The 27,411-nt window shown below is 41.3% G+C and overlaps 2 protein-coding genes, 5 non-coding genes and 1 pseudogene across 7 annotated transcripts in view; 6 read left to right on the forward strand and 2 right to left on the reverse strand.

Annotated features, from left to right (window-relative positions):
* Positions 1 to 27,411, reverse strand: part of LOC140291809 (NLR family CARD domain-containing protein 3-like) — a 562,338-nt gene that overhangs the window by 241,986 nt on the left and 292,941 nt on the right. The window lies entirely within an intron of this gene.
* Positions 11,695 to 11,813, forward strand: LOC140268832 (5S ribosomal RNA). The gene has a single exon (XR_011907565.1). It is a non-coding gene; the product is annotated as a 5S ribosomal RNA (ribosomal RNA).
* LOC140305239 (5S ribosomal RNA) lies at positions 14,120 to 14,238 on the forward strand. The gene has a single exon (XR_011915342.1). It is a non-coding gene; the product is annotated as a 5S ribosomal RNA (ribosomal RNA).
* On the forward strand, positions 16,562 to 16,680 carry LOC140312133 (5S ribosomal RNA). The gene has a single exon (XR_011916944.1). It is a non-coding gene; the product is annotated as a 5S ribosomal RNA (ribosomal RNA).
* Positions 19,005 to 19,123, forward strand: LOC140305847 (5S ribosomal RNA). The gene has a single exon (XR_011915381.1). It is a non-coding gene; the product is annotated as a 5S ribosomal RNA (ribosomal RNA).
* On the reverse strand, positions 20,986 to 21,091 carry LOC140296961 (5S ribosomal RNA; annotated as a pseudogene).
* On the forward strand, positions 21,449 to 21,567 carry LOC140306749 (5S ribosomal RNA). Its single transcript, XR_011915784.1, has one exon. It is a non-coding gene; the product is annotated as a 5S ribosomal RNA (ribosomal RNA).
* Positions 24,349 to 26,289, forward strand: LOC140295727 (uncharacterized). The gene is made up of 2 exons (XM_072379676.1): positions 24,349 to 24,426; positions 25,552 to 26,289. Exons 1-2 carry the CDS (start codon positions 24,349 to 24,351, stop codon positions 26,287 to 26,289), a joined length of 816 nt encoding a protein of 271 aa, XP_072235777.1.

The raw sequence follows: 27,411 nt of genomic DNA on the forward strand, positions 1-27,411 counted from the left end.
TCAGTATTTCGAGTATGAGGATGTCTCCATCAGCTGCGAGCAGCTCGGCCCCGGTGAATGGACAGTGTGGAGATCCACCACAAAGTGAGTTCACCAGCACAACACTCATGTCACAGCAGAGAGAGTTTGACTGCTCAGATCACAAACTCTGTGCAGTCAGACCTCACAGGCATCTGCTTTCTGACTCTGAGGATTGCTTCTTTATTGTCGGCCACGGCAACTGATTTCATCTGCCTTAGGTGAGTAAATGTGTGTTGCTCATCACACACTCCTGCACTGCGCTGTGAAGATAAGGCCTCAGAAGCTTATCGACTTCCTGTATTGTGAGCCTGACAGATGAGATCATTAAACAGCGCTAAGAGACGACGAGGCAACGCTGCCAAATCTAAACTGACAGCTTAGTGTCACATGTTAACAGGTGTCACAGTAAAGGCCCAGAAATGCACACATGGGGATGTTTTATGTTCTATAATGAAGCGTTCTTGATGGTTGAATCTTGTATTATGCCTCATCCTAACAAACCACAATGCCGTATAAAACAGGGAAAAGTCCCTGAACGTACTGGTTCTCTTGACGCTGTTATTACATATCCCCATAATCCACCGAGATAATGAGATTAATTCAAACATAAAGGGTAAAATTTATCATGTAACATTTCACCACGATTTACTGTAATACCGGTAACCGTTACATCCCTTGTGTGTGTGTGTGTGTGTGTGTGTGTGTGTGTGTGTGTGTGTGTGCTGCAGGGTAAGAAAACACATCTAACCCTCTGACTCCACACCTCTGATCAGAAGTCTTCTGCCAACAATGAGATAAATGCCTGAGTGTGGATGACTAACACAAATGGGATGTTCCCAGGTTGTCTCAGTGTGGCGTCGGATGGGGCACCCAGACCTCCTCCACCTGCAGCGTGAAGTCGCTGAAGCCCGATGACAGCGGAGTGTATTGGTGTGAATCCAAACACAGAGACAGCAGCAACGCCATCAACATCACTGTCACTGGTGAGACTCTTTCATCTCCTCTAAAGACACACATCCAGCCACTTACAGGTGATACACATGAGCTGCTGTAAAGGAAACGGGTTCCAACAAGGAGAAGTGAATCTCTGTGAGAGGATTCAGCTCAGAGGACACAGACCACAACCTTCACACGTTAACATGCAGTTCAGTTCAAATCTGATATTTGACAGCAACAAAAACACCATCAATGCCAAGAAAGGCCAGAGAAAACATTTTAAAAGTTTATATTTCAGAGGTTCATCCATCCATCATCTGCCACTTATATAAAGTTGTCCAGGAGGGACACCCAGACATCCCTCTGCCCAGCGACACTCTCCAGCTCCTCCTGGGGGCTCCTGAAGCGTTCCCAGGCCAGATGGGATATATGATCCAGCCTGCGTCTGACCCAGGTCTTTTCCCCACTGGAACTGCCTGGAAATATTTATGTTTTGGGGCAAATTCTGGCCTGGTAGTGACTGAATTTTTCATTTGAAGTCATCACATCACAACACAAATGCAGATAAAACCTGGATCAGAAAGAACACATTTCCAGGGTAACATACCTGTGCTCCACAGTGTACGGTGTCTGGTTCACCCACTCCCACTTCCCAGTCCTCCAATCAGACAAACCGACCCAGTAAAACCCAGGAACTGAGTGCTTGGGCACAAAGTCCTGCACAGAAGGGAAGACAGAGACACATGTGACAGAAGCTGCTGTGTTTGACAGGTCAGTGGATGAAGTGGAGCAGGGCTGGAACAGGGTATCAGTATGTTTTAAGCAGAGTCAGCCTCATTACATCCAGTTACCGGTAGTTCAGACATAAATTCTGTTGCAGAATTGACTTTATTATTGCTCAGACCATTTTCAGGTGTACTTCTATCCTTTCATATCAAACATACAAAAAACACATATTTTCATGTTCAGATCCTGAATTTTTCCTTTATCTTTATTTTACTGCACTCATTTCAGCCTCCGGCATGTGTCGCTTTTGTCTCCAAGTCTCTTTTTGTCTTATTAATTTCAAAACAAACACATTTTTCAGAACGTCAAGAACATTCTGTGATCCTGCAGAGTCCTGCCCTCCCTGTGATGGAGGGAGATGACGTCACTCTGAGCTGTCAAATAAAAAATGGAACAAAGACCACTTCCTCCAACCTCCCAGCTGCTTTCTATAAAGATGGCTCCTCCATCAGGACTGAGCCTACAGGTCACATGACCCTCCACCATGTTACCAGGTCTGATGAAGGCCTCTACATGTGTAACATCAGCATTCACAAAAAGTCTCCACCCAGCTGGCTGCTGATAAGAGGTAAAGATCAACGCTGGCAAATGAAAATATGAATCATATTTAGTTTTTCTTCCCCACTGCAGAACAGAATATACCATATTTATTTTTTACATGAAGTTGTTATCTGTACATCTGACCCATATCTTACTGCACCACCATGACATTTGAAGCACAACAGCTCTTCAACAAACCAGTTTATTTTTCTTCTGTTCTTGGCACAAAATAAAAAACTCTCTCAGCTGCAGTGCTTCCTTCCATTTGGTCTCTATTGTACATTTTGACAGCCTTCGAGATGAAATACCTGACTGACCAATCAAAAACCTGTTGGGTTCTCGAGCTTTAGTTGCATTTGCGGTGAGAAAGGTAAAATCTTCAAATCCTGGACAAGCCCCAAAAGGTTAAGAGCCTTTTTTTATGGGTGTCTGAAACTCAAAGACTTTGTATGCTTATAAAAACAGAGCTGCTCAAACAACCTTCCTGTTTGTTGTCCACAGGACACAGTGCTCCTCGTTTAGTCGGTACAGGATGACGTTTGTTTCGTGATGTGACTGTTAACGGATGGGATTTTAGAACTTCCGATGAGCTGTGTTTGTGTTTGTTTTTCTTCCAGCTCTCAAGGTTTCTGAACCAACGCCGACTGCGCTGGACGTGGCGCCACATCCTGGTCTGCGCTCCGTACCTGATCTCCACCGTCCTCGTGGTGTCTTTGTATCGACACAGACCAACAGGTAAAGCTCCACTCACACCGACATCATGGTGATTTAAAAACTCAAGAGTCAGGGGAAGTCTCCAAGTGTTCTACCAACATGTTTTTTATGACCAACCAGTTCATCTCAGCGATGACTGAAGCAGTCAACAAATTAGCACAAAGCAGCAGACCTGGGGATAATCAGGAGTGACTTTACTAACAGCACAGCTGCAGCTTATTGCTGTAAAATCATAACAGGATGTAACTCTGACTGAGACACTGCTTCCAACTGAGCTCATTTAAAACTGTTACTTCATTAAGCAAACTCCTGCTTTCACACCATCAGACTTCATTCTTCAGTTCACTTCATTATTTTTCATGCTTCAGTTAAAAGGTTGAGCTGATTATGAAGTCATTAAATTATTTTAAATAATTATTGATAATAATTATTGATGATAATTATTGATAATAATTATTGATAATAATTACTGTGAAACACCGTACGTGTTACATTACAGTGATTTCAAATATTCAAAAGTAAGAAAAATGTATTCTAAACTCTGCAGGAAGGAAACCACCTGTTTCCATGACAACGTCTCCACAAAATGAGGAAGATGAGGGACTGGACTATGATGATGCCGTGGCTCATATCACCACTGAACATCATTTCTGAAATACTGTCTTCAGCTGCACGTTCAGTTCAAACAAAATGACTGCTTTGTGTCGTGTTGCTTTTTTTTTTGGATGTTCTTCATCATCACAATAAAGAAATTACTTTTTAACTTTCTGAAGGGTGTTTTCTTTGGTGTGTGATGCTTGAAACTTTTGATCTAATTATTTAAACAGTATTTTCCAACAGTTTGAATTGTCATTTAATGCCTGAATCCTTTCAGGTGTTGTTTTTCCTCTGTGAAGAACTTTACTCCACCTCATATTTCTAAATATGAGGTGTTCTGCCTAATTCCCCCAGCCGGAAGGAAAATTAAAATTTGAAAAACAGATCTTCTCTTGTAAAGATCAAAGGATTTATTCACATAGAATTCAGGTATGCTTCACGTTGGCGTGGTGGTTAGCACCGTCTGTCTCTGTGTGGCCCTGTGATGGACTGGCGAGGTGTTCCCTGCCTACATTCTAAATTCTGCCCTTAATTCTTACATGCATTGTACTCAGTGTTACTGTGTATAACCTGCAGATGGCCTCCTGCAAGATAGCAACATATTCTGTTTTTCTCTTTTCTCCCGAGGACATCGTGTGCTGTGATAAAGCTGCACTTTAAGGAGGATAGAAGGGGAGCTGGTACTTGCAGTCTGTGTAACCTTGACTGTGGTTGGGGAGGAAAGGTAGACTCGATAAGAACACTCAACTATACCCAAGGAGTGATGACGCAACAATGTGCATTATAACTGAAGTGTCTTTGCCTCAGTTGTCAGAACAACTCTGTATTTTGTACTGTGTTGTTCTCTCTTGCAAAATTTTATTCTAAAAGCCTCTTATATCCTCAGAAGAAAATAACTGACTCTGTGCATTACTAAAGTTTCCGTCACACCCACAAAACTACACATGAGGACATTGAGAGACTGGCTCTGAAATTGAAGCACAATCTGACAAAAGATCTTTAAAAGCTGAACATTTCTCTTATTATTGGATCTGTGTTTAAGGTCTGAGTTTATGAGTACACAACTCAGTTTTCATATTTTTATTTTCAACAGCCATTACAGGGATTTCCTCTGACAGCTCTCTGCCTCCTTTAAGGAGATGTTCTTCAACTCTAAACCTAAATACTGATCAAGAGATGATAAGTTCAGGTATTTCAAAGGGAAGAAAACAAAATGAACACGAAATGCTGGTGTTTTTTTAAGCAAGATAAGTTTTATGTTTATGTTTATGTATTTAGCAGACGCTTTTATCCAAAGCGACTTACAAATGAAGATATAACAAGCTATATAAAAAGCTAACAATAAACTACATAGAAGGAACCCACGAGTCCGACTCTGTCAGAGGTGACAGAGTAGAGATAGGGTGCAGGCATAGAAGGAAGTGCAGAAAGATAAATGCAAAGATAGAGGGGGTAGGGAAGTACAAGGTAAGTGCTGGGATAGGAGATGCTCTCTGAAGAGCTGGGTTTTCAAGAGCTTCTTGAAGATAGACAGGGACGCCCCTGTTCTGGTAGCGCTCAGTAGGTCATTCCACCATCGTGGGACGACACATGAAAAGAGTTTGGATTGTCTTAGGCGTGGTGTAGGAGCTGCTAGACGACAATCCTGGGAAGAACGGAGGGACCGAGTTGTGACATAAGCCTTTGCAAGAGCATTCAAGTAGATGGGAGCCGTTCCATTAAGCACTTTGTAGCTACCATCAGTGACTTGAATTTGATGCGGGCAGCTAAGGGTAGCCAGTGGAGTTCAATGAACAGAGGGGAGACGTGTGTTCTTTTAGGCTTATCGAAGACCAGACGCGCCGCCGCGTACTGGACCATCTGCAGAGGTTTCACAGCACAGGCTGGGAGACCAGTTAGGAGAGCATTGCAGTAGTTAAGGCGGGAGATGACCATGGCCTGCACCAGGAGCTGGGTGGCATGTTGGGTTAGATATGGTCTGATCTTTCTTATGTTTAGTAATGCAAAGCGGCATGAACGAGCAACTATAAGTTCTGCATTTGTACACATAAACTTTAGATTACTCATTGTCTAGGGTTAACTTTTAGTCTTTTGTAACCTGAGTTGCAGTAATTTACATCCTCCACTCAATCTGATAGCTGTCAAATACTGTGTCTTCTGAGCTGGCTGGTTTGGTGGTTCGATATCAACTACAAAACAAATGTAATGAAGTTTTAAAAATGCAGCAAAAGAGATGGGAATAAATGGAGATCTGACACATTACGAACTACAGGACAGTTAAGATTAGCTGCTGTTTGCATGAAGATAAAACAGATTTTAAAGGTGTTGCATCTAACATTCAGAAACACTTGGTGTAACTCTAGAGCACCAGAGCCTCTGACCAAAAGAAAAACTAATATAAACTTATTTACTTAAGGAACTTTATCTCGAGAGTGGCTGACTCTGGTCTTATCTCGCTCTGTGCTCGAGGCCTTTTAGGCCAAAGGATGTGAGCTCCTCAGATTACTGTGACCTGGATGACTTAGAATCTTCATCAACATGCAGTGTGTACTGATGTTAACTGTAAAGACATCCTCAACAGAAGATCTGCTTGTTGTATGAGGACAGAGTGTGTGTCTTATATGGAGGTGGAAGCCTGGTTCAAATATAGAAATAATTTCTTTGTATGTTACTGATTTAAATGTGTCCTGCTCCTACTGAACCCAAACCTCATCTAACCACTCTGCTGTGATGCTTTACTGAGCCCACTGTACCCTGGACTCTTCAACATCAAAAGTCCATCTACTGTTGATTTAGAAAAGATATCTTTAAGATCTGTAAGGAAAGAAGGAAAATCATGCTCACTGATAACTTTCCAGTGGATGTATGTGTGTGTAAGATTGGTTTAAAGGTGTAAAGTTAGGGTTAAATGATGAATGTAAAGCTGTTGGTGGATGGAGGCTGGAGTTGTTTGCTGTCAGTTGGTGAAAGCTGCTGGTGGATTTGTTTGCAGGCAGATGGTGGAGACAAAAGTTGTTACTGATTTAAAAAAAAAAAGAAAAATAAGTTATTTATCAAAACTTAAATGTCGGAAATAATTTCCAGATTTGATCATATTTAACCATTGAACTCATATTTGTGTCAGACAGATTATTTGCTATCAAATAGATTTCTTAGATATTTTTTAGATGCTTTGGTTCATGTAAATGTCATAAAGGGAAGGATGCACTCCAGTCCCAGAAGACACATCCACAGTCAGAAGCCCGTCTTCACTGATTAAAATGTTCCCGAAGCTTTAATTGTAAAGACCATTCATCTGAATGAGTTGCATCTTGATAGAGACAGACGGCAGCATGTCATCAACCACCTTGTGGTAAATCTGTAGGAGCTCCTCCACTGAGTGGTTGTGAATCTTCAGAGGGCCGTCGTCCTGCAGCAGAGACCTGGAGGGCTGCAGGCCACAAATGACACTGCTGAGAGATCTTCAGGTGGGATGAATTTTCATTCAACCCAATAAAAGATAGAATGTCCAGAAATCTCATCGTTAGAAATCCAGTTACTTTCTCAAGCAGTTCCTGTGATTCTGAACTTTCTCAAACGTGATGCATAATTATGGAATGATGTTTACGTTTTGTCAGGCATCAGCAAAGAAGTGGGGAGGAAATATTTCCAGACTTCAATCATTTAGTTGTAAAAATAAAAATAGTTCCTTCTCCCCGTCGGGGAATCGAACCCCGGTCTCCCGCGTGACAGGCGGGGAAACTCACCACTATACTAACGAGGAGATGACGTACTAACTGTGATGATGCTTTCACGGCCGGTCAGAAATTCGATGATTAATAATTTTTGAGGGAGACCATTGCTTATATCTGGTGTACTGCCTCCGCAGGGAATCCCATCTGTTCTTCATCTCTTTCGCTGACAGACAAAGTCAAACTGTGAGCAAAAATTGGTTCACAACAGGTTTGTTACTGCAGCACATTTACAGCAGCTTAGAAGAATGAAATGGGCTCAGTTTGTCATTTTGCTCCAAGAAAGTATCAGAAAATATGAGCCAGCTCTGTTTCATTCATCATCATAAGTTCTGCTCATTAAGTAAATTCATCTTGGCTGATTGCAGCTCAGTGATTCCTCTCTGATATCACAGTTTGTCACATGTGCAGCAAACTAACTGCAGCTGACATCAACTGAATGGTCTCAGTTGAGCTGCAGGGAACCAAAATGTAAATGTATGTACAGACTGAGCTTTTTGTTCTACGGGGTATTTCTCAGACATTAAGAGAGTCTTTGTTCTAAACTCAACACAGAACCAGGCACATAGAGTGTGAATTTAAATCCAGGATGCAGAGGTTCTTCAGTGAATGTGGTGTTGATGGTGCAGTAGTGGATCAGAGATGATGTTGTAGACGGAGAGAACGCCAGCAGCATGGTTCACATACACTGCTGCTCTGTTAGAGACAGAGGAGGAGATGGATGTTGGACTCTCACTCGGAAGTGAACTGTCCCAGAGGTCTACATTCCAGGACTGATCATTCCTTCCAAACACATTGCTCTGCAGTTCACCATGCCGATGTTCTAACAATTTCTGCTACTTGTAGAGAACTGTTACTTTGTGCTTTTGTCTTTTTTATTTCTAAGTTTGATTGGCACAACCATAATTTTTTGAAACCCTGGTTGCGGTTAATGGTGAGTTAACAACGGCGGTGAGGGGACTGAAAATGTTTCAGTGAAACATCTGAAGATGCCAAAGCTTTTGTTTAAGTCTCCAGAAAGCCTACAAAATATTGAATAAGCTTAAAACTGTGATGGTGTTTTATTTGTGTTCAGGTGGAGGCAGACTGTGGGACTGACTGGGATGGACCACACGGCTCTGATGACCTCGGAGGTGAAACGGACCGAGTTGAAGGAGCCCAAGTGCAGCTTGAAGGACACCTGAGCGAGAACATGGCCAGGTCACCTGACCCCGATGTTCCCTTCATGGATGCACTCCACATCTATGCAGCCGCACCACAGCAGCTGATGCAGCCACAGCAGAACTGGACGAGTTCACCAACGTTCACACACTGCTGGATGGAAAAGTGCACCAAACACTTCATGTTCAATCGTCTTTATTAACCAAACTTTAACATTTGTAACTAAAACTTCAGACTGAAATGTTTGTTCTCAGTTCTCCTGAACTGTTACCAACCTCACACACTTCCAGTTAATGAGGTAAAGCCTTAACATGGCTCACTGCTCCACAGCCTTCAATGAGCAGCATGAAACAGAGGAACAGACTAACTGCTACAACTTTGAAATGTTCAACTTAAAGACGCTCAGTTTCTCACATTATTCACATCGGATCATTCCAAAGCCAAAGTCTGTACTTCTAACAGACGCTTGGAGCTTTTCTCTGAATGTCTGCTAGCTTTGGCTCTTCAGAGGCAGTTTCAGCAGGTCCTGCAGGCTGAGGCTACAGGCGTGGTCATTTCAGGAGGAACTCCTGCATACAGGTGCTGGGGAGGTATACTCCAACCTGTCCACAGCTTCAGGAGTTGGTGCAGTTCCTGAGAGGAGCCCACAGAGACACAGTCAGAAGTATTTAAAGCTGCCAATAAGATGCTGAACATCAGAACTTTCTCAAGTTTACCCAAAGATCAAAGAATCTCTGCTTCACCTGTAAAAAGAAACTGGTCTTTCTGCGGTAAAATAAAACAATGTTTCCATCATGTTACCGGGTAGATTTTCCACCACCAGGTTTCATAAATATGGAGTCAGTGTGAAGAATCAGCAGCAGCTTTAGGAGATGAACATTGTTCAGGTCTGTTTCTCTGAGAGAACATTTACAATCTGAGCATTTTCAGTGTGGTCTCTCAGAAAGCCTGAGCTGCACGTCTCCTCCAGGCTGCTGTGCTCATCCTCACTATCTGGCATCGGCCTCATGATCCTTTTCAGGATGGTCTGAGAAGTAAAAACAGCCTCAGAGGCTTTCTTTATATAAACAACAGGTTGACGATCTCCTCACAGAGCAAAGAAAGGGGCTGTGAAACTCCTGAGCACTCTCCTCAATAACTATGGAGGAGGAGAGTGCAGCTGTGAAAATGATCAAACCAAAAGCCTCTCCACTCCAGGAGGAAAACAAAGAGCTATTAAAGATAAGAAACTTGCACGCTCTACTAACGAGGCGGACTTAAACAAAAGAAGCTCTCTCAGAAACAGAGGCACTATGAAACCTTAACAGTTATCTATCAGCACACCTATAACGGCGGCGCAAAGATCCTCCAAGAGCAAAACACAAAATCACTCCACTAACGGAGGGCTATGAAACTAAAACAATTAACCAACGCAAAAGCTCCGCTAACAGAGATGATTAAAAGATTACAGCAAAGATCCCTCCAAAAAGAACAGAGGAACAAAACCAGGCTGTGAAACTGAGCGTAATAAAACTAAAGCCACGGATAAAGAATAAATTACAACAAAGGATACGCTCGACTGCAGGCTGAAGGAAGCTGTGGCTGTGGAACAAAGACGCGAGGGTGAGGCTCATGGTGGAAACAACACACTGGCACAAGACAAGGGAGACACAGACTATTAGAGCACAAGAGGAGCCAAGGAGAACAGCTGGAAACACTTTGGAATCAGGGAAGACAATCAGACGCAGACACAGGAGGAAGGGCAAGGTACCTGAAAGGAGAGGGACGTTAGTGATTTCAAAATAAAACAGGAAATGACGAGACAAGACAAGAATCAAAACTTAAATCGTCACAGATTTCTTTTTTTTTTTTTTAAATCAGAGGTTTAAAAATACTTTTGACAGTAAAATTGCACATTGGAAAACAACTTAGACCCCAAAAAGTGACCAAAGTCAGACTGTGTTTTAAGTACTTGAGGGAACTGAAAAAATGACATTAACATTAACTATCATGGCACAAGAAGCTCTGACAATGAAGACATTTTCTTAAAGTCCATGTGTGTGAAATGTTGGGATAATCTGTGTTTATATTTGAGTCACCTTCAAATGAAGAGAAGTTACAACATGAACAAGGGAACCCAGAGAAGGATGCAAGATTTGGATAGCAAGCATTTCCCAGCTGCTTGGCTATTGTCATGCTTCCTGAGCGATTTACACAAGTCAAACAAATTCCCAACATCTGACACTGAAACACATGTTTGGTCCTACAGTAAACCTGGAGATTAAGAGGGGTTTCCCCTTTTTTATCCTTTCAAAATAAAGAATGAGCAGATTTCTCACTCATTTTGGTCACAGGCCCATTATACGTGACTTACAGTTTATCATAGAGGGAGAAGGACAAGGAGAGGAGCCGTTCATCCCTGCACTCTGTGGGGCTACAGACCGGTGCGCAGCCGCAGCTTCTCTGCAGACTCAGACTGAGTCAAATGAACACGGAGCAAACGACTCCCTGCTCCATGGAAATTTAACTATGGCTGCAGCCCTGACGTTTAATGTACTCATAAACAACTGTTGCTTTCATTCGCGTGACATATTTTTCCTTCACCCACACTGTATTCAAAGTAAAAAAAAACTTCACCATTTCTCCAAGGAAAGACAGCGCCAGTGCATTATGAAGCTCATTTATCCTCCTCTCTGCGTCAGACACATTCATGCTGCGTTCACTGAAAAAACGTTATTTCCACGTTACAAATTTGAAAGTCCGGCCGAAATGCCATCCTGTCAACTTGGTGAAAACGGAAAACTCGAGCTACAACATTTCAAATGTGGGACTTTCAAAGTAATTAGGCTTTGGAACTGTAAAAAGGTTTTAAGAAAATCACAGGACTATGGTGGGAAACCGCCCAAACTCGCTTTAACCATGGCCCGAACAGGCTAACGTTAGGCCTGTTTGAGTCACTGTAACAAATATATATTATATAGAACCATCATATGGAACCATATGAAAGTGAAAGTGAGACTCTCAGATAACTTATGGTCTGTCGACCTCTTCTGTTCCCTGTGTGTAGTTTTGTGTTCAGCGTCACACAGAGAGAGCGAGGCTGCTTAGTTAGATGAAATCATCACAAATTGCTCATTTTTAAACAGTTACATTATATTCTAGAAGTCAGAACACAGTGATAGATGTTGTTTCAGCATCTATAAAAAGCTGATTTGTGACTGCTTCTCTCGCTTACGGCCATACCACCCTGAACACGCCCGATCTCGTCTGATCTCGGAAGCTAAGCTGGGTCGGGCCTGGTTAGTACTTGGATGGGAGACCGCCTGGGAATACCAGGTGCTGTAAGCTTTTTACACCTGCAGGAGGCGCTGCTGCTCACTCAACACGGACAGCTTCATGACATACTTCACATCAGGAAGGAAATCGGTCAAATAAATTCACTTTTCAATCTTTGTCAAAGACTGGAAATGAGCGCACACATAAACCTCATTTAGGTCACTCTGTCATATCATCTTCCAGCACTGCTCAGCTCACAGTGACTTCATCTGTCTCAATTCTTCTGGATACCAAACACACACAAATATTATTGTCTCACATTAGTCTGCAGACTGTTAACAGATCTTCCTGCAGTCTGCAGATTCATCCCATTTCCTTCCTTCCTAAGAATCCCTGCTGATATCCAAGGTGCTGATCCCAGATCTGCTCAGATGTCCCAGGTTCTCCTCTGCTTTTATCCTCACACACTGAACTGTCTCCTCATCTACGTGTTAACAACCAGAACCCACTGATGTGGGCTCAGAAATAAAGTTTCCATTGTTTTCCAAACACAAATGAATAAATTACAGAGATTTACTGAGGCCAGATAGAAAAAGTGCACGTGCAGCCACTTTAAACTGTCAAACAGGCAACTTTATATCTAACAGCAAACACTGAGAGCTGCTCCGCAGAATAAATACTTTTACTGGTGGAAGTGTTAGTAAATGTTGCTGATGACACTTTGATTCTTTTGCCTGAGTGAGGTTTTAGATTCAGAACTTTTACTGGGAGTTGAATATTTCTCAGTGTGGCATCAGTAAAGGATCTACACCACTGTCACCTGACTCAAAATCAACACTAATCAAATTGAAAGAAGTTCATAATCAGCTTTTTTAAGTGAATTATAAGCTAAAGGCTTCCTGTTTGCCCCAGGTTAGGGTTAAGCTGATCCGGGTCAGGGGGTAAGTTGCACCGTCTGGAGGTGAACTGACCATCAAATTGAATCTAAATCAAAGCCATAAGAAATTTCAACCATAACTTACCTCTTTGAAAAACTGATTTAAAAGTCCATTATTGTTTTGTAAGTGGTCATATTCATTTTCTTCAGGATAACTTCACATTAAATCTGATAAAAAAAAAAATGTCATTAAAGTTGGAAACAGAAATGCTGAAGTGGAATGAATGAATAAATGTCCCCAAAACTTTCCATCCTTCCACTTTCTTTAATTCATGGTTTCAGGGGCACTGGAGCCTATCTGTCACAGAAACTCTTCAACATTCCAGTCTAATAACAAGTCTGAAACTAAAGCAAAAACTGCAGCCCCAAATGAACATTGGCGTGATATAGGCTGTGTCAAATGCAAAAGCAGTCCCAGTTTCCCTTTTTGGAACTCATCCTTTCTAAGGACAAAGTTAAATGTATGAGGATCAAACACAACAAGTACCTGGGACATGTCAACAGATCCAGGAAATCCAGGAACCAGCAAACTGAGAGCCAAAGAGAAACTGAGGCGTCTGCCAACAAATCAGCAGCAGCTGAAGCTGATCAACTTCCTGATGTGTCATGAGGTGATCACATGTTTCAACAAAAGACATCAAATAACAGCTGAAGCTGCATTAAAGACAATAAGAGATGTGGAAGCAGCATCAAAGCTGAAAAATGGGAACTTTAAACCTTGTTGGATGTGAAATTAAATGTGCTGAAGAGCAGGATTTCTACACACGTCAGTCATCATCATGATGTGAGTGTTCAGCTGCATAGAAACATAAGAAGAAGAAGCTCCACTTTAAGACTGTGTGATTCCAGAGATGATCCAGCATTGATCACTTCCAGTTTCTAGAGAATTTGTTTAAAAAAAGAAGCTTTCTGGTGAATTGATTTGATTGTGGATGTGAAGTGTGTCAACTCCCCCTGCAGGTTGTAGAGAGAAGAGAAAAAGCTTACAGCACCTGTTATTCCCAGCCGGTCTCCCATCCAAATACTAACCAGGCCCCCTGCTTAGCTTTCGAGATCGGGATGTTCAGGGTGGTGTGGCCGTAAGCAAAAGTCACCGTAACAAATATCTATTATATAGCTGCTTGAACCATATGTTTCTTTTAGTTTTTCACCTAATTGGCTTGAGAGGCTGATGCTGATCCTGCACATGTTCTTCTCTCTCGTGTTGGTTCTCTGCAGCTGAAAGTGAGACTCTCAGATAACTTAGTGTCTGTCGACCTCTTCTGTTCCCTGTGTGTAGTTTTGTGTTCAGCGTCACACAGAGAGACCGAGGCTGCTTAGTTAGATGATATCATCACAAATTGCTCATTTTTAAACAGTTACATTATATTTTAGAAGTCAGAACACAGTGATAGATGTTGTTTCAGCATCTATATAAAGCTGATTTGTCACTGATTCTCTCGCTTACGGCCATACCACCCTGAACACGCCCGATCTCGTCCGATCTCGGAAGCTAAGCAGGGTCGGGCCTGGTTAGTACTTGGATGGGAGACCGCCTGGGAATACCAGGTGCTGTAAGCTTTTTACACCTGCAGGAGGCGCTGCTGCTCACTCAACACGGACAGCTTCATGACATACTTCACATCAGGAAGGAAATCACTCAAATAAATTCACTTTTCAATCTTTGTCAAAGACTGGAAATGAGCGCACACACAAACCTCATTTAGGTCACTCTGTCATATCATCTTCCAGCACTGCTCAGCTCACAGTGACTTCATCTGTCTCAATTCTTCTGGATACCAAACACACACAAATATTATTGTCTCACATTAGTCTGCAGACTGTTAACAGATCTTCCTGCAGTCTGCAGATTCATCCCATTTCCTTCCTTCCTAAGAATCCCTGCTGATATCCAAGGTGCTGATCCCAGATCTGCTCAGATGTCCCAGGTTCTCCTCTGCTTTTATCCTCACACACTGAACTGTCTCCTCATCTATGTGTTAACAACCAGAACCCACTGATGTGGGCTCAGAAATAAAGTTTCCATTGTTTTACAAACACAAATGAATAAATTACAGAGATTTACTGAGGCCAGATAGAAAAAGTGCACGTGCAGCCACTTTAAACTGTCAAACAGGCAACTTTATATCTAACAGCAAACACTGAGAGCTGCTCTGCAGAATAAATACTTTTACTGGTGGAAGTGTTAGTAAATGTTGCTGATGACACTTTGATTCTTTTGCCTGAGTGAGGTTTTAGATTCAGAACTTTTACTGGGAGTTGAATATTTCTCAGTGTGGCATCAGTGCTTGTAAAGGATCTACACCACTGTCACCTGACTCAAAATCAACACTAATCAAATTGAAAGAAGTTCATAATCAGCTTTTTTAAGTGAATTATAAGCTAAAGGCTTCCTGTTTGCCCCATGTTAGGGTTAAGCTGATCCGGGTCAGGGGGTAAGTTGCACCGTCTGGAGGTGAACTGACCGTCAAATTGAATCTAAATCAAAGCCATAAGAAATTTCAACCATAACTTACCTCTTTGAAAAACTGATTTAAAAGTCTATTATTGTTTTGTAAGTGGTCATATTAATTTTCTTCAGGATAACTTCACATTAAATCTGATTTTTAAAAAAAATGTCATTAAAGTTGGAATCTTCCCTGAAACAGAAATGCTGAAGTGGAATGAATGAATAAATGTCCCCAAAACTTTCCATCCTTCCACTTTCTTTAATTCATGGTTTCAGGGGCACTGGAGCCTATCTGTCACAGAAACTCCTCAACATTCCAGCCTAATAACAAGTCTGAAACTAAAGCAAAAACTGCAGCCCCAAATGAACATTGGCATGATATAGGCTGTGTCAAATGCAAAAGCAGTCCCTGTTTCCCTTTTGGAACTCATCCTTTCTAAGGACAAAGTTAAATGTATGAGGATCAAACACAACAAGTACCTGGGACATGTCAACAGATCCAGGAAATCCAGGAACCAGCAAACTGAGAGCCAAAGAGAAACTGAGGCGTCTGCCAACAAATCAGCAGCAGCTGAAGCTGATCAACTTCCTGATGTGTCATGAGGTGATCACATGTTTCAACAAAAGACATCAAATAACAGCTGAAGCTGCATTACAGGCAATAAGAGATGTGGAAGCAGCATCAAAGCTGAAAAATGGGAACTTTAAACCTCGTTGGATGAGAAATGAAATGTGCTGAAGAGCAGGATTTCTACACACGTCAGTCATCATCATGATGTGAGTGTTCAGCTGCATAGAAACATAAGAAGAAGAAGCTCCACTTTAAGACTGTGTGATTCCAGTGATGATCCAGCATTGATCACTTCCAGTTTCTAGAGAATTTGTTTAAAAAAAGAAGCTTTCTGGTGAATTGGTTTGATTGTGGATGTGAAGTGTTTCAGCGCCCCCTGCAGGTTGTAGAGAGAAGAGAAAAAGCTTACAGCACCTGTTATTCCCAGCCGGTCTCCCATCCAAATACTAACCAGGCCCCCTGCTTAGCTTTCGAGATCGGGATGTTCAGGGTGGTGTGGCCGTAAGCAAAAGTCACCGTAACAAATATCTATTATATAGCTGCTTGAACCATATGTTTCTTTTAGTTTTTCACCTAATTGGCTTGAGAGGCTGATGCTGATCCTGCACATGTTCTTCTCTCTCGTGTTGGTTCTCTGCAGCTGAAAGTGAGACTCTCAGATAACTTAGTGTCTGTCGACCTCTTCTGTTCCCTGTGTGTAGTTTTGTGTTCAGCGTCACACAGAGAGACCGAGGCTGCTTAGTTAGATGATATCATCACAAATTGCTCATTTTTAAACAGTTACATTATATTTTAGAAGTCAGAACACAGTGATAGATGTTGTTTCAGCATCTATATAAAGCTGATTTGTCACTGATTCTCTCGCTTACGGCCATACCACCCTGAACACGCCCGATCTCGTCTGATCTCGGAAGCTAAGCAGGGTCGGGCCTGGTTAGTACTTGGATGGGAGACCGCCTGGGAATACCAGGTGCTGTAAGCTTTTTACACCTGCAGGAGGCGCTGCTGCTCACTCAACACGGACAGCTTCATGACATACTTCACATCAGGAAGGAAATCACTCAAATAAATTCACTTTTCAATCTTTGTCAAAGACTGGAAATGAGCGCACACACAAACCTCATTTAGGTCACTCTGTCATATCATCTTCCAGCACTGCTCAGCTCACAGTGACTTCATCTGTCTCAATTCTTCTGGATACCAAACACACACAAATATTATTGTCTCACATTAGTCTGCAGACTGTTAACAGATCTTCCTGCAGTCTGCAGATTCATCCCATTTCCTTCCTTCCTAAGAATCCCTGCTGATATCCAAGGTGCTGATCCCAGATCTGCTCAGATGTCCCAGGTTCTCCTCTGCTTTTATCCTCACACACTGAACTGTCTCCTCATCTACGTGTTAACAACCAGAACCCATTGATGTGGGCTCAGAAATAAAGTTTCCATTGTTTTACAAACACAAATGAATAAATTACAGAGATTTACTGAGGCCAGATAGAAAAAGTGCACGTGCAGCCACTTTAAACTGTCAAACAGGCAACTTTATATCTAACAGCAAACACTGAGAGCTGCTCTGCAGAATAAATACTTTTACTGGTGGAAGTGTTAGTAAATGTTGCTGATGACACTTTGATTCTTTTGCCTGAGTGAGGTTTTAGATTCAGAACTTTTACTGGGAGTTGAATATTTCTCAGTGTGGCATCAGTGCTTGTAAAGGATCTACACCACTGTCACCTGACTCAAAATCAACACTAATCAAATTGAAAGAAGTTCATAATCAGCTTTTTTAAGTGAATTATAAGCTAAAGGCTTCCTGTTTGCCCCATGTTAGGGTTAAGCTGATCCGGGTCAGGGGGTAAGTTGCACCGTCTGGGGGTGAACTGACCGTCAAACTGAATCTAAATCAAAGCCATAAGAAATTTCAACCATAACTTACCTCTTTGAAAAACTGATTTAAAAGTCCATTATTGTTTTGTAAGTGGTCATATTCATTTTCTTCAGGATAACTTCACATTAAATCTGATTTAAAAAAAAATGTCATTAAATTTGGAATCTTCCCTGAAACAGAAATGCTGAAGTGGAATGAATGAATAAATGTCCCCAAAACTTTCCATCCTTCCACTTTCTTTAATTCATGGTTTCAGGGGGAGTGGAGCCTATCTGTCACAGAAACTCCTCAACATTCCAGCCTAATAACAAGTCTGAAACTAAAGCAAAAACTGCAGCCCCAAATGAACATTGGCATGATATAGGCTGTGTCAAATGCAAAAGCAGTCCCTGTTTCCCTTTTTGGAACTCATCCTTTCTAAGGACAAAGTTAAATGTATGAGGATCAAACACAACAAGTACCTGGGACATGTCAACAGATCCAGGAAATCCAGGAACCAGCAAACTGAGAGCCAAAGAGAAACTGAGGCGTCTGCCAACAAATCAGCAGCAGCTGAAGCTGATCAACTTCCTGATGTGTCATGAGGTGATCACATGTTTCAACAAAAGACATCAAATAACAGCTGAAGCTGCATTACAGGCAATAAGAGATGTGGAAGCAGCATCAAAGCTGAAAAATGGGAACTTTAAACATCGTTGGATGAGAAATGAAATGTGCTGAAGAGCAGGATTTCTACACACGTCAGTCATCATCATGATGTGAGTGTTCAGCTGCATAGAAACATAAGAAGAAGAAGCTCCACTTTAAGACTGTGTGATTCCAGTGATGATCCAGCATCGATCACTTCCAGTTTCTAGAGAATTTGTTTAAAAAAAGAAGCTTTCTGGTGAATTGGTTTGATTGTGGATGTGAAGTGTTTCAGCGCCCCCTGCAGGTTGTAGAGAGAAGAGAAAAAGCTTACAGCACCTGTTATTCCCAGCCGGTCTCCCATCCAAATACTAACCAGGCCCCCTGCTTAGCTTTCGAGATCAGGCGTGTTCAGGGTGGTGTGGCCGTAAGCAAAAGTCACCGTAACAAATATCTATTATATAGCTGCTTGAACCATATGTTTCTTTTAGTTTTTCACCTAATTGGCTTGAGAGGCTGATGCTGATCCTGCACATGTTCTTCTCTCTCGTGTTGGTTCTCTGCAGCTGAAAGTGAGACTCTCAGATAACTTAGTGTCTGTCGACCTCTTCTGTTCCCTGTGTGTAGTTTTGTGTTCAGCGTCACACAGAGAGACCGAGGCTGCTTAGTTAGATGATATCATCACAAATTGCTCATTTTTAAACAGTTACATTATATTTTAGAAGTCAGAACACAGTGATAGATGTTGTTTCAGCATCTATATAAAGCTGATTTGTGACTGATTCTCTCGCTTACGGCCATACCACCCTGAACACGCCCGATCTCGTCCGATCTCGGAAGCTAAGCAGGGTCGGGCCTGGTTAGTACTTGGATGGGAGACCGCCTGGGAATACCAGGTGCTGTAAGCTTTTTACACCTGCAGGAGGCGCTGCTGCTCACTCAACACGGACAGCTTCATGACATACTTCACATCAGGAAGGAAATCACTCAAATAAATTCACTTTTCAATCTTTGTCAAAGACTGGAAATGAGCGCACACACAAACCTCATTTAGGTCACTCTGTCATATCATCTTCCAGCACTGCTCAGCTCACAGTGACTTCATCTGTCTCAATTCTTCTGGATACCAAACACACACAAATATTATTGTCTCACATTAGTCTGCAGACTGTTAACAGATCTTCCTGCAGTCTGCAGATTCATCCCATTTCCTTCCTTCCTAAGAATCCCTGCTGATATCCAAGGTGCTGATCCCAGATCTGCTCAGATGTCCCAGGTTCTCCTCTGCTTTTATCCTCACACACTGAACTGTCTCCTCATCTACGTGTTAACAACCAGAACCCACTGATGTGGGCTCAGAAATAAAGTTTCCATTGTTTTACAAACACAAATGAATAAATTACAGAGATTTACTGAGGCCAGATAGAAAAAGTGCACGTGCCGCCACTTTAAACTGTCAAACAGGCAACTTTATATCTAACAGCAAACACTGAGAGCTGCTCTGCAGAATAAATACTTTTACTGGTGGAAGTGTTAGTAAATGTTGCTGATGACACTTTGATTCTTTTGCCTGAGTGAGGTTTTAGATTCAGAACTTTTACTGGGAGTTGAATATTTCTCAGTGTGGCATCAGTGCTTGTAAAGGATCTACACCACTGTCACCTGACTCAAAATCAACACTAATCAAATTGAAAGAAGTTCATAATCAGCTTTTTTAAGTGAATTATAAGCTAAAGGCTTCCTGTTTGCCCCATGTTAGGGTTAAGCTGATCCGGGTCAGGGGGTAAGTTGCACCGTCTGGGGGTGAACTGACCGTCAAACTGAATCTAAATCAAAGCCATAAGAAATTTCAACCATAACTTACCTCTTTGAAAAACTGATTTAAAAGTCCATTATTGTTTTGTAAGTGGTCATATTAATTTTCTTCAGGATAACTTCACATTAAATCTGATTTAAAAAAAAAATGTCATTAAAGTTGGAATCTTCCCTGAAACAGAAATGCTGAAGTGGAATGAATGAATAAATGTCCCCAAAACTTTCCATCCTTCCACTTTCTTTAATTCATGGTTTCAGGGGGAGTGGAGCCTATCTGTCACAGAAACTCCTCAACATTCCAGCCTAATAACAAGTCTGAAACTAAAGCAAAAACTGCAGCCCCAAATGAACATTGGCATGATATAGGCTGTGTCAAATGCAAAAGCAGTCCCTGTTTCCCTTTTGGAACTCATCCTTTCTAAGGACAAAGTTAAATGTATGAGGATCAAACACAACAAGTACCTGGGACATGTCAACAGATCCAGGAAATCCAGGAACCAGCAAACTGAGAGCCAAAGAGAAACTGAGGCGTCTGCCAACAAATCAGCAGCAGCTGAAGCTGATCAACTTCCTGATGTGTCATGAGGTGATCACATGTTTCAACAAAAGACATCAAATAACAGCTGAAGCTGCATTACAGACAATAAGAGATGTGGAAGCAGCATCAAAGCTGAAAAATGGGAACTTTAAACATCGTTGGATGAGAAATGAAATGTGCTGAAGAGCAGGATTTCTACACACGTCAGTCATCATCATGATGTGAGTGTTCAGCTGCATAGAAACATAAGAAGAAGAAGCTCCACTTTAAGACTGTGTGATTCCAGAGATGATCCAGCATTGATCACTTCCAGTTTCTGGAGAATTTGTTTAAAAAAAGAAGCTTTCAGGTGAATTGATTTGATTGTGGATGTGAAGTGTTTCAGCGCCCCCTGCAGGTTGTAGAGAGAAGAGAAAAAGCTTACAGCACCTGGTATTCCCAGGCGGTCTCCCATCCAAATACTAACCAGGCCCCCTGCTTAGCTTTCGAGATCAGGCGTGTTCAGGGTGGTGTGGCCGTAAGCAAAAGTCACCGTAACAAATATCTATTATATAGCTGCTTGAACCATATGTTTCTTTTAGTTTTTTCACCTAATTGGCTTGAGAGGCTGATGCTGATCCTGCACATGTTCTTCTCTCTCGTGTTGGTTCTCTGCAGCTGAAAGTGAGACTCTCAGATAACTTAGTGTCTGTCGACCTCTTCTGTTCCCTGTGTGTAGTTTTGTGTTCAGCGTCACACAGAGAGACCGAGGCTGCTTAGTTAGATGATATCATCACAAATTGCTCATCTTTAAACAGTTACATCATATTCTAGAAGTCAGAACACAGTAATAGATGTTGTTTCAGCATCTATAAAAAGCTGATTTGTGACTGCTTCTTTCGCTTACGGCCATACCACCCTGAACACGCCCGATCTCGTCCGATCTCGGAAGCTAAGCAGGGTCGGGCCTGGTTAGTACTTGGATGGGAGACCGCCTGGGAATACCAGGTGCTGTAAGCTTTTTACACCTGTAGGAGGTGTTGCTCACTCAACACGGACAGCTTCATGACATACTTCACATTGGGAAGGAAATCACTCAAATAAATTCACTTTTCAATCTTTGTCAAAGACTGGAAATGAGCGCACACATAAAACTCATTTAGGTCACTCTGTCATATCATCTTCCAGCACTGCTCAGCTCACAGTGACTTCATCTGTCTCAATTCTTCTGGATACCAAACACACACAAATATTATTGTCTCACATTAGTCTGCAGACTGTTAACAGATCTTCCTGCAGTCTGCAGATTCATCCCATTTCCTTCCTTCCTAAGAATCCCTGCTGATATCCAAGGTGCTGATCCCAGATCTGCTCAGATGTCCCAGGTTCTCCTCTGCTTTTATCCTCACACACTGAACTGTCTCCTCATCTATGTGTTAACAACCAGAACCCACTGATGTGGGCTCAGAAATAAAGTTTCCAATGTTTTACAAACACAAATGAATAAATTACAGAGATTTACTGAGGCCAGATAGAAAAAGTGCACGTGCAGCCACTTTAAACTGTCAAACAGGCAACTTTATATCTAACAGCAAACACTGAGAGCTGCTCTGCAGAATAAATACTTTTACTGGTGGAAGTGTTAGTAAATGTTGCTGATGACACTTTGATTCTTTTGCCTGAGTGAGGTTTTAGATTCAGAACTTTTACTGGGAGTTGAATATTTCTCAGTGTGGCATCAGTGCTTGTAAAGGATCTACATCACTGTCACCTTTTATAAGTGAATTATAAGCTAAAGGCTTCCTGTTTGCCCCATGTTAGGGCGAAGCTGATCCGGGTCAGGGGGTAAGTTGCACCGTCTGGAGGTGAACTGACCATCAAACTGAATCTAAGCTTCTAGGCTTCGGACGTCATCATTTTCGGCTCCTCCCTTTCGGAACATCACTACAGGAAGCTGCATGCATGTGAGTCCAGAAAAGAATACATGTAGCGGTCAAACATTTGCAGAAATGTCTTCAAAGTGCTTTGTGTCATTGGTTTGATTCCTGCACCTGGACACGGGCAGTCAGAACATGTACTAAAGAGTAAAAAAGTTCAAATAACCTGGCTGCTATACACAGCTAGCATGTCCTGCTAATGCTAATGCTAATCCGCAAACCGTTGTATTCAAAGCAGAAAGCAGAAACACAGCATCAACTATAGATTTCAATAAGCCGGCCAGATGGACAAATAAAATGGAGCTTTATCCTTTTAGCTGTGTGTTAAACATACTTCTGCGCTCTTTTGTTCTTCTTTTCTAACCTTTTTGAACAGTTTTTGACACATTTTCCACTAAATCTGTCGTTTTCTAAACTTCTTTCTGTAGTTTTGCTGAAATCTTATGTGATTTTTGAAGTTTGATGATCAATGTAAAATTTAGAATTGTTCTTTCCAGACTTATCTGGGTATCGTTTGGCTTTTTGATTAAACTGTGGAACGAAAACATGTAATTTGATGTTTATTGTACACACTATGCCATATTTAAGGATTAAATCTTAAAATGGGACTTAATTATGGTCAATATAAATACTTTAATTACATTAAGAATTGATGTTGTAGAAGAGGAGTCATAGCATTATTATAAAGACGTATCTGTGATCCAGGAAAGTATCACAGGAGCAGTAGAAATACACAGTTATCCTCAGTATCAGTGTCTGATTTCTCATATTTACACTCAGAAGCCCATTAAAAGACAGTCTGACTGTCCTCTTCAGAAGTGTCTCATGAAAGTTTCATTATTCAGTTTCCTTTACATATCCAATATTTTCTTTTATCCACGTATCAAAAAGGACTGACCGCATGATAAAAAGGTTGTACATGTCTTTACTCATAAAGTCCACCTGCCAACATCTGGAGTTAAAATGGAGCTAAAATGATCTTTATTAAGAGGATCTGTGCAACTTTTAGGAGCTGATACTCTGATCTGACCACAACACAAGATCACTTTTTACTGATTGACACATAAGTTTACCAGTTAAGATAATTTCAGAATCAAAATAAAGGAGACTGTAGGTTATTTGGTTTGAAAAACATTTCAGAGTTTTAAGGGTCTGAGAGTTTCCTTCATCTCAAACTTTAGGTTTCACTAAAGCAGCTTTCAGGAATGAATCACTGGACGAGCACTTCTGATGCCAGTAAAACACTCCTTTATATTTAAATGACAGCCTCAGAATGGTCCACTTCATGTTGTTCTTCAGAGTGTCTCAGATCAGTCAGACAGCTCCTGCTGACGTGCTGTTAGCCACACAGAACTAGATCATTCCCCCACTGAACCATCACATCTTCTCAGTTTCAAGCCTCAGCCCAGACTGAAGCTCCCTGAGTGCTGAACCGTGGGCTTCAGAGTTTAACCTGTGTCAAATCTGAGATTACTCTGTTACTTTTCTGGATCCATTACAGCTTCTGGAAATTTGTTTAAGTTTAAGTTGATCGTGTTACACCGACTAAGATGAGATTCATGGGATATTGCACACAGTAGGTGTCGTTCTACAGAGTATATTATTAAAATTTTTTTTCAAATTTTGAGGTCACAGACCTTAGTGGGTCTTTAAAGAACAATTTCAAAGTTTTCAGGGATTTAAATAAAAACCACAGTAATAAGTTTAATGAAATGTGACTTAGATGGTTAAAAACTGTCCAGAAAAGATACCCAGGGAAGAAGAAAAGTGGGTGTGATTTAACATGCTGCATGCCACAGCTGGATCTTATTCTATGTACTGACAATTGCAGACAGAGTCCATCAGTCGGAGGACCAGGACCAGAATGGAGCAGCAGAACCAGGATCCTAACCCCTCCACCAGGAACAGAGCCAGCTCATCATCTGGTTCCACCGGGCTACAGGTCAGTGTCGAAGTTCCGTGTATCCTCCTCTCGTTCTGCTTTTCCATCAAATGTGGAAAAAGTCTCAGCAAAGTGTTTCCTGGTTTCATCTCCTCCCTCTGAGCTGCAGATACAGATGTGTTTAGACTGAACATGTACTGAATGATCTGCTGGAAGAAAATCAGTGGACAGATTGTTGTGGTGGGATGTTTTCTGGCTCTCAGTCTTCAGATTTGAGAGGTTCAGGAGGTAATCTTCATTATTTGTATTTAAAGTCTCTGATGAATTAAACCTGGTGGTGGTAATGTTTCTGGGTATTTAATGGTTAGATGGCAGGCTTGTAGAATATTAATTGGATTATGATTACAATGAATTGAATTCCAATTGGCTTGAATTGGACTATATTACTTAAGTGCCTTGAGATGACAATTGTTGTAATCTGGCGCTATATAAATAAAATTGAATTGAATTGAATTAGATCTCTCAACCTCAGTGTAAAGAGTTGTTTTAGAGAGAAATAAAGCTTGAGTTAAAACAGACTGTGGTTCCTTGATGGCTGCAGACTTCTGGGTTAGCTGGAACAAAGGGTTAGTGTAAAGACTGTCATGTATTACCACCACTGTTACTATTATTTATGTAAACCAGTGATCATCAACCTTTTTCAGCCCCAACTCTACATGGTGTTTAAGTGAACAACTTGGACTAAACTGTGCTTCCTTCTATCATTTAGGAATATTGTAGCACAAGTTCCTTTTCAGAATTTCATCATGACAAATTAAGTAATTAGTGAAAGAATTATGTTATGGTGGGATGTTTTCTGGCTCCCAGTCTTCAGATTTGAGAGGTTCAGGAGCTAATCTTCATTATTTGTATTTAAAGTGATGAATTAAACCTCTTGGTGTTAATATTTCTGGGTATTTAATGGATGTAGTGGTAAGATTGTCACCTTTCATGTGGGTGACAAGGGTTCAAATCCCCTGCATGAAAGGTACTACCTCCAGTAGGGGTCCTCAGGCAAGACCCACTTACCCTGACTGCCTACCAATGTAAGTCGCTTTGGATAAAAGCATCTGCTAAATGCATAGCAAACATAAAAGACATAAAACTTCAAAAGGATCCAAGTCTTCTTCCTCTCTGTTGTTGCAGAAACATGGGAAAGTTTTCAAAAGATCATCACAGCGGCTTCATACTGAAGAGAAACCTTATAACTGTGACCACTGTGGGACAAGCTTTAGTAGGAGTGATGACTTACAATCACACAGACGTATTCACACAGGAAAGAAACCTTACAGCTGTGATCAGTGTGGGACAGCTTTCACGGTACTATCTAGTCTAAAGACACACCAACGTATTCACACAGGAGAGAAACCTTACAGCTGTAGTCAGTGTGGGGCAGCTTTCACTGTAAAATCTAGTCTAAAGACACACCAACGTATTCACACAGGAGAGAAACCTTACAGCTGTGGTCAGTGTGGGATAGGTTTCACTAAATCTTGTCATCTAAAGACACACCTACATGTTCACAATGGAGAGAAACCATACAGCTGTGGTCAGTGTGGTGCAGCTTTTACTGTATTATCTAGTCTAAAGACACACCAACGTATTCACACAGGAGAGAAACCTTACAGCTGTAGTCAGTGTGGGGCAGCTTTCACTGTAATATCTAGTCTAAAGACACACCAACGTATTCACACAGGAGAGAAACCTTACAGCTGTGGTCAGTGTGGGGCAGCTTTCACTACATCTTCCGATCTTATAAAACACCAACGTATTCACACAGGAGAGAAACCATACAGCTGTGGTCAGTGTGGGGCAGCTTTCACCGCATTATCTAGTCTAAAGAAACACCAATGTACTCGCACTGAAGATAAAAGATTGGCTTGAATCAACAACATATATTACGGCAGATAAGAAAACATACACCTGGGAGCAGCAACAGGAAGTACCAATCAGAAGCCTTTCCTTTGTTCAGATTAAATAAATCTTCTTTGTGGATTACCACCTCAGGATTTTGGTTCTGAATGTTCTATGGGTAGCACATGTTTGAAAAAAAGATTGAAAGTGCTTTATAATTTGTTGGGATTGTTTTAATTGCTGACAGATTTCTCACTGTTCAAGAGAAACATGACATCAGTTGTGAGTTGATGGGCAGAACAATATATAATCTGTTTGAAAGTAGAAACATATTTTATTCTGTTATACTGAACATATGTTTTGTTTAAAGTGAAGATTCACCAGCTGTGGGTATTTATGTAAACATACAACATCTGTAGAAGTAACATATCATTTCAGTTTGATGTCTGTATGTCATTGTTCTGCATTTTATTAAAGGTCAGATGTCAACATTTCTCGTGCTTTTCATGTTCTTTCTACAGAGATATTTTTGAATAATAAGTGTTTGGTTATGTGGGAAAGTTGACCCTTATCATCTTTCCCAAAGACTCAGAAATCTTTAACGCAGTCTGAAAAGGGTTTGGATTTGTTCCCTGTACTTTCCAGACAGCTGTATGATGCTCATGACTGAAGCTGACAGTTAACGCTGTTCCAACACTAAAAGGGAACGAGGCTCAACTTCAAGATGTGAAACCGTTTCAAATGTCTATTGTCTTGGTGTCAAGAAAAATCTCTCAAAATGAGGCTCAGAGTAGCTGGAGACAATTAACACAAAACATTTATTCTTGTGGCAAGGAGTCTGCACAACATATCAGGAAGCTGACACAGAGTTGTCTGAGTTGAAAAAAATTATACTATCGCTATTTATGTTAATTACTACGAGATCACTAGCCACACAAGGTTATGAGACATTCAGAAAAACAAGGCTTAGACAAAAGCTGAAATAAGCTAGATAGGAGGCCTTCTCCATTCCAGTGTCCCTTGACCCTGCAAGATCTTTTAACGCTGCTACTTGCTTTTTCTCATAGTATAACTTCATGATATTTTTCTAACATTTCCTTCCTGTTTATACTAGAGGATTCGAGGGTGTAAATTCACTGTAGATTCAAACAT

Source organism: Leuresthes tenuis, unplaced genomic scaffold (assembly GCF_036924035.1).
Source record: "Leuresthes tenuis unplaced genomic scaffold, fLeuTen1.0.hap1 SCAF_1, whole genome shotgun sequence".
Lineage (NCBI taxonomy): Eukaryota > Metazoa > Chordata > Actinopteri > Atheriniformes > Atherinopsidae > Leuresthes > Leuresthes tenuis.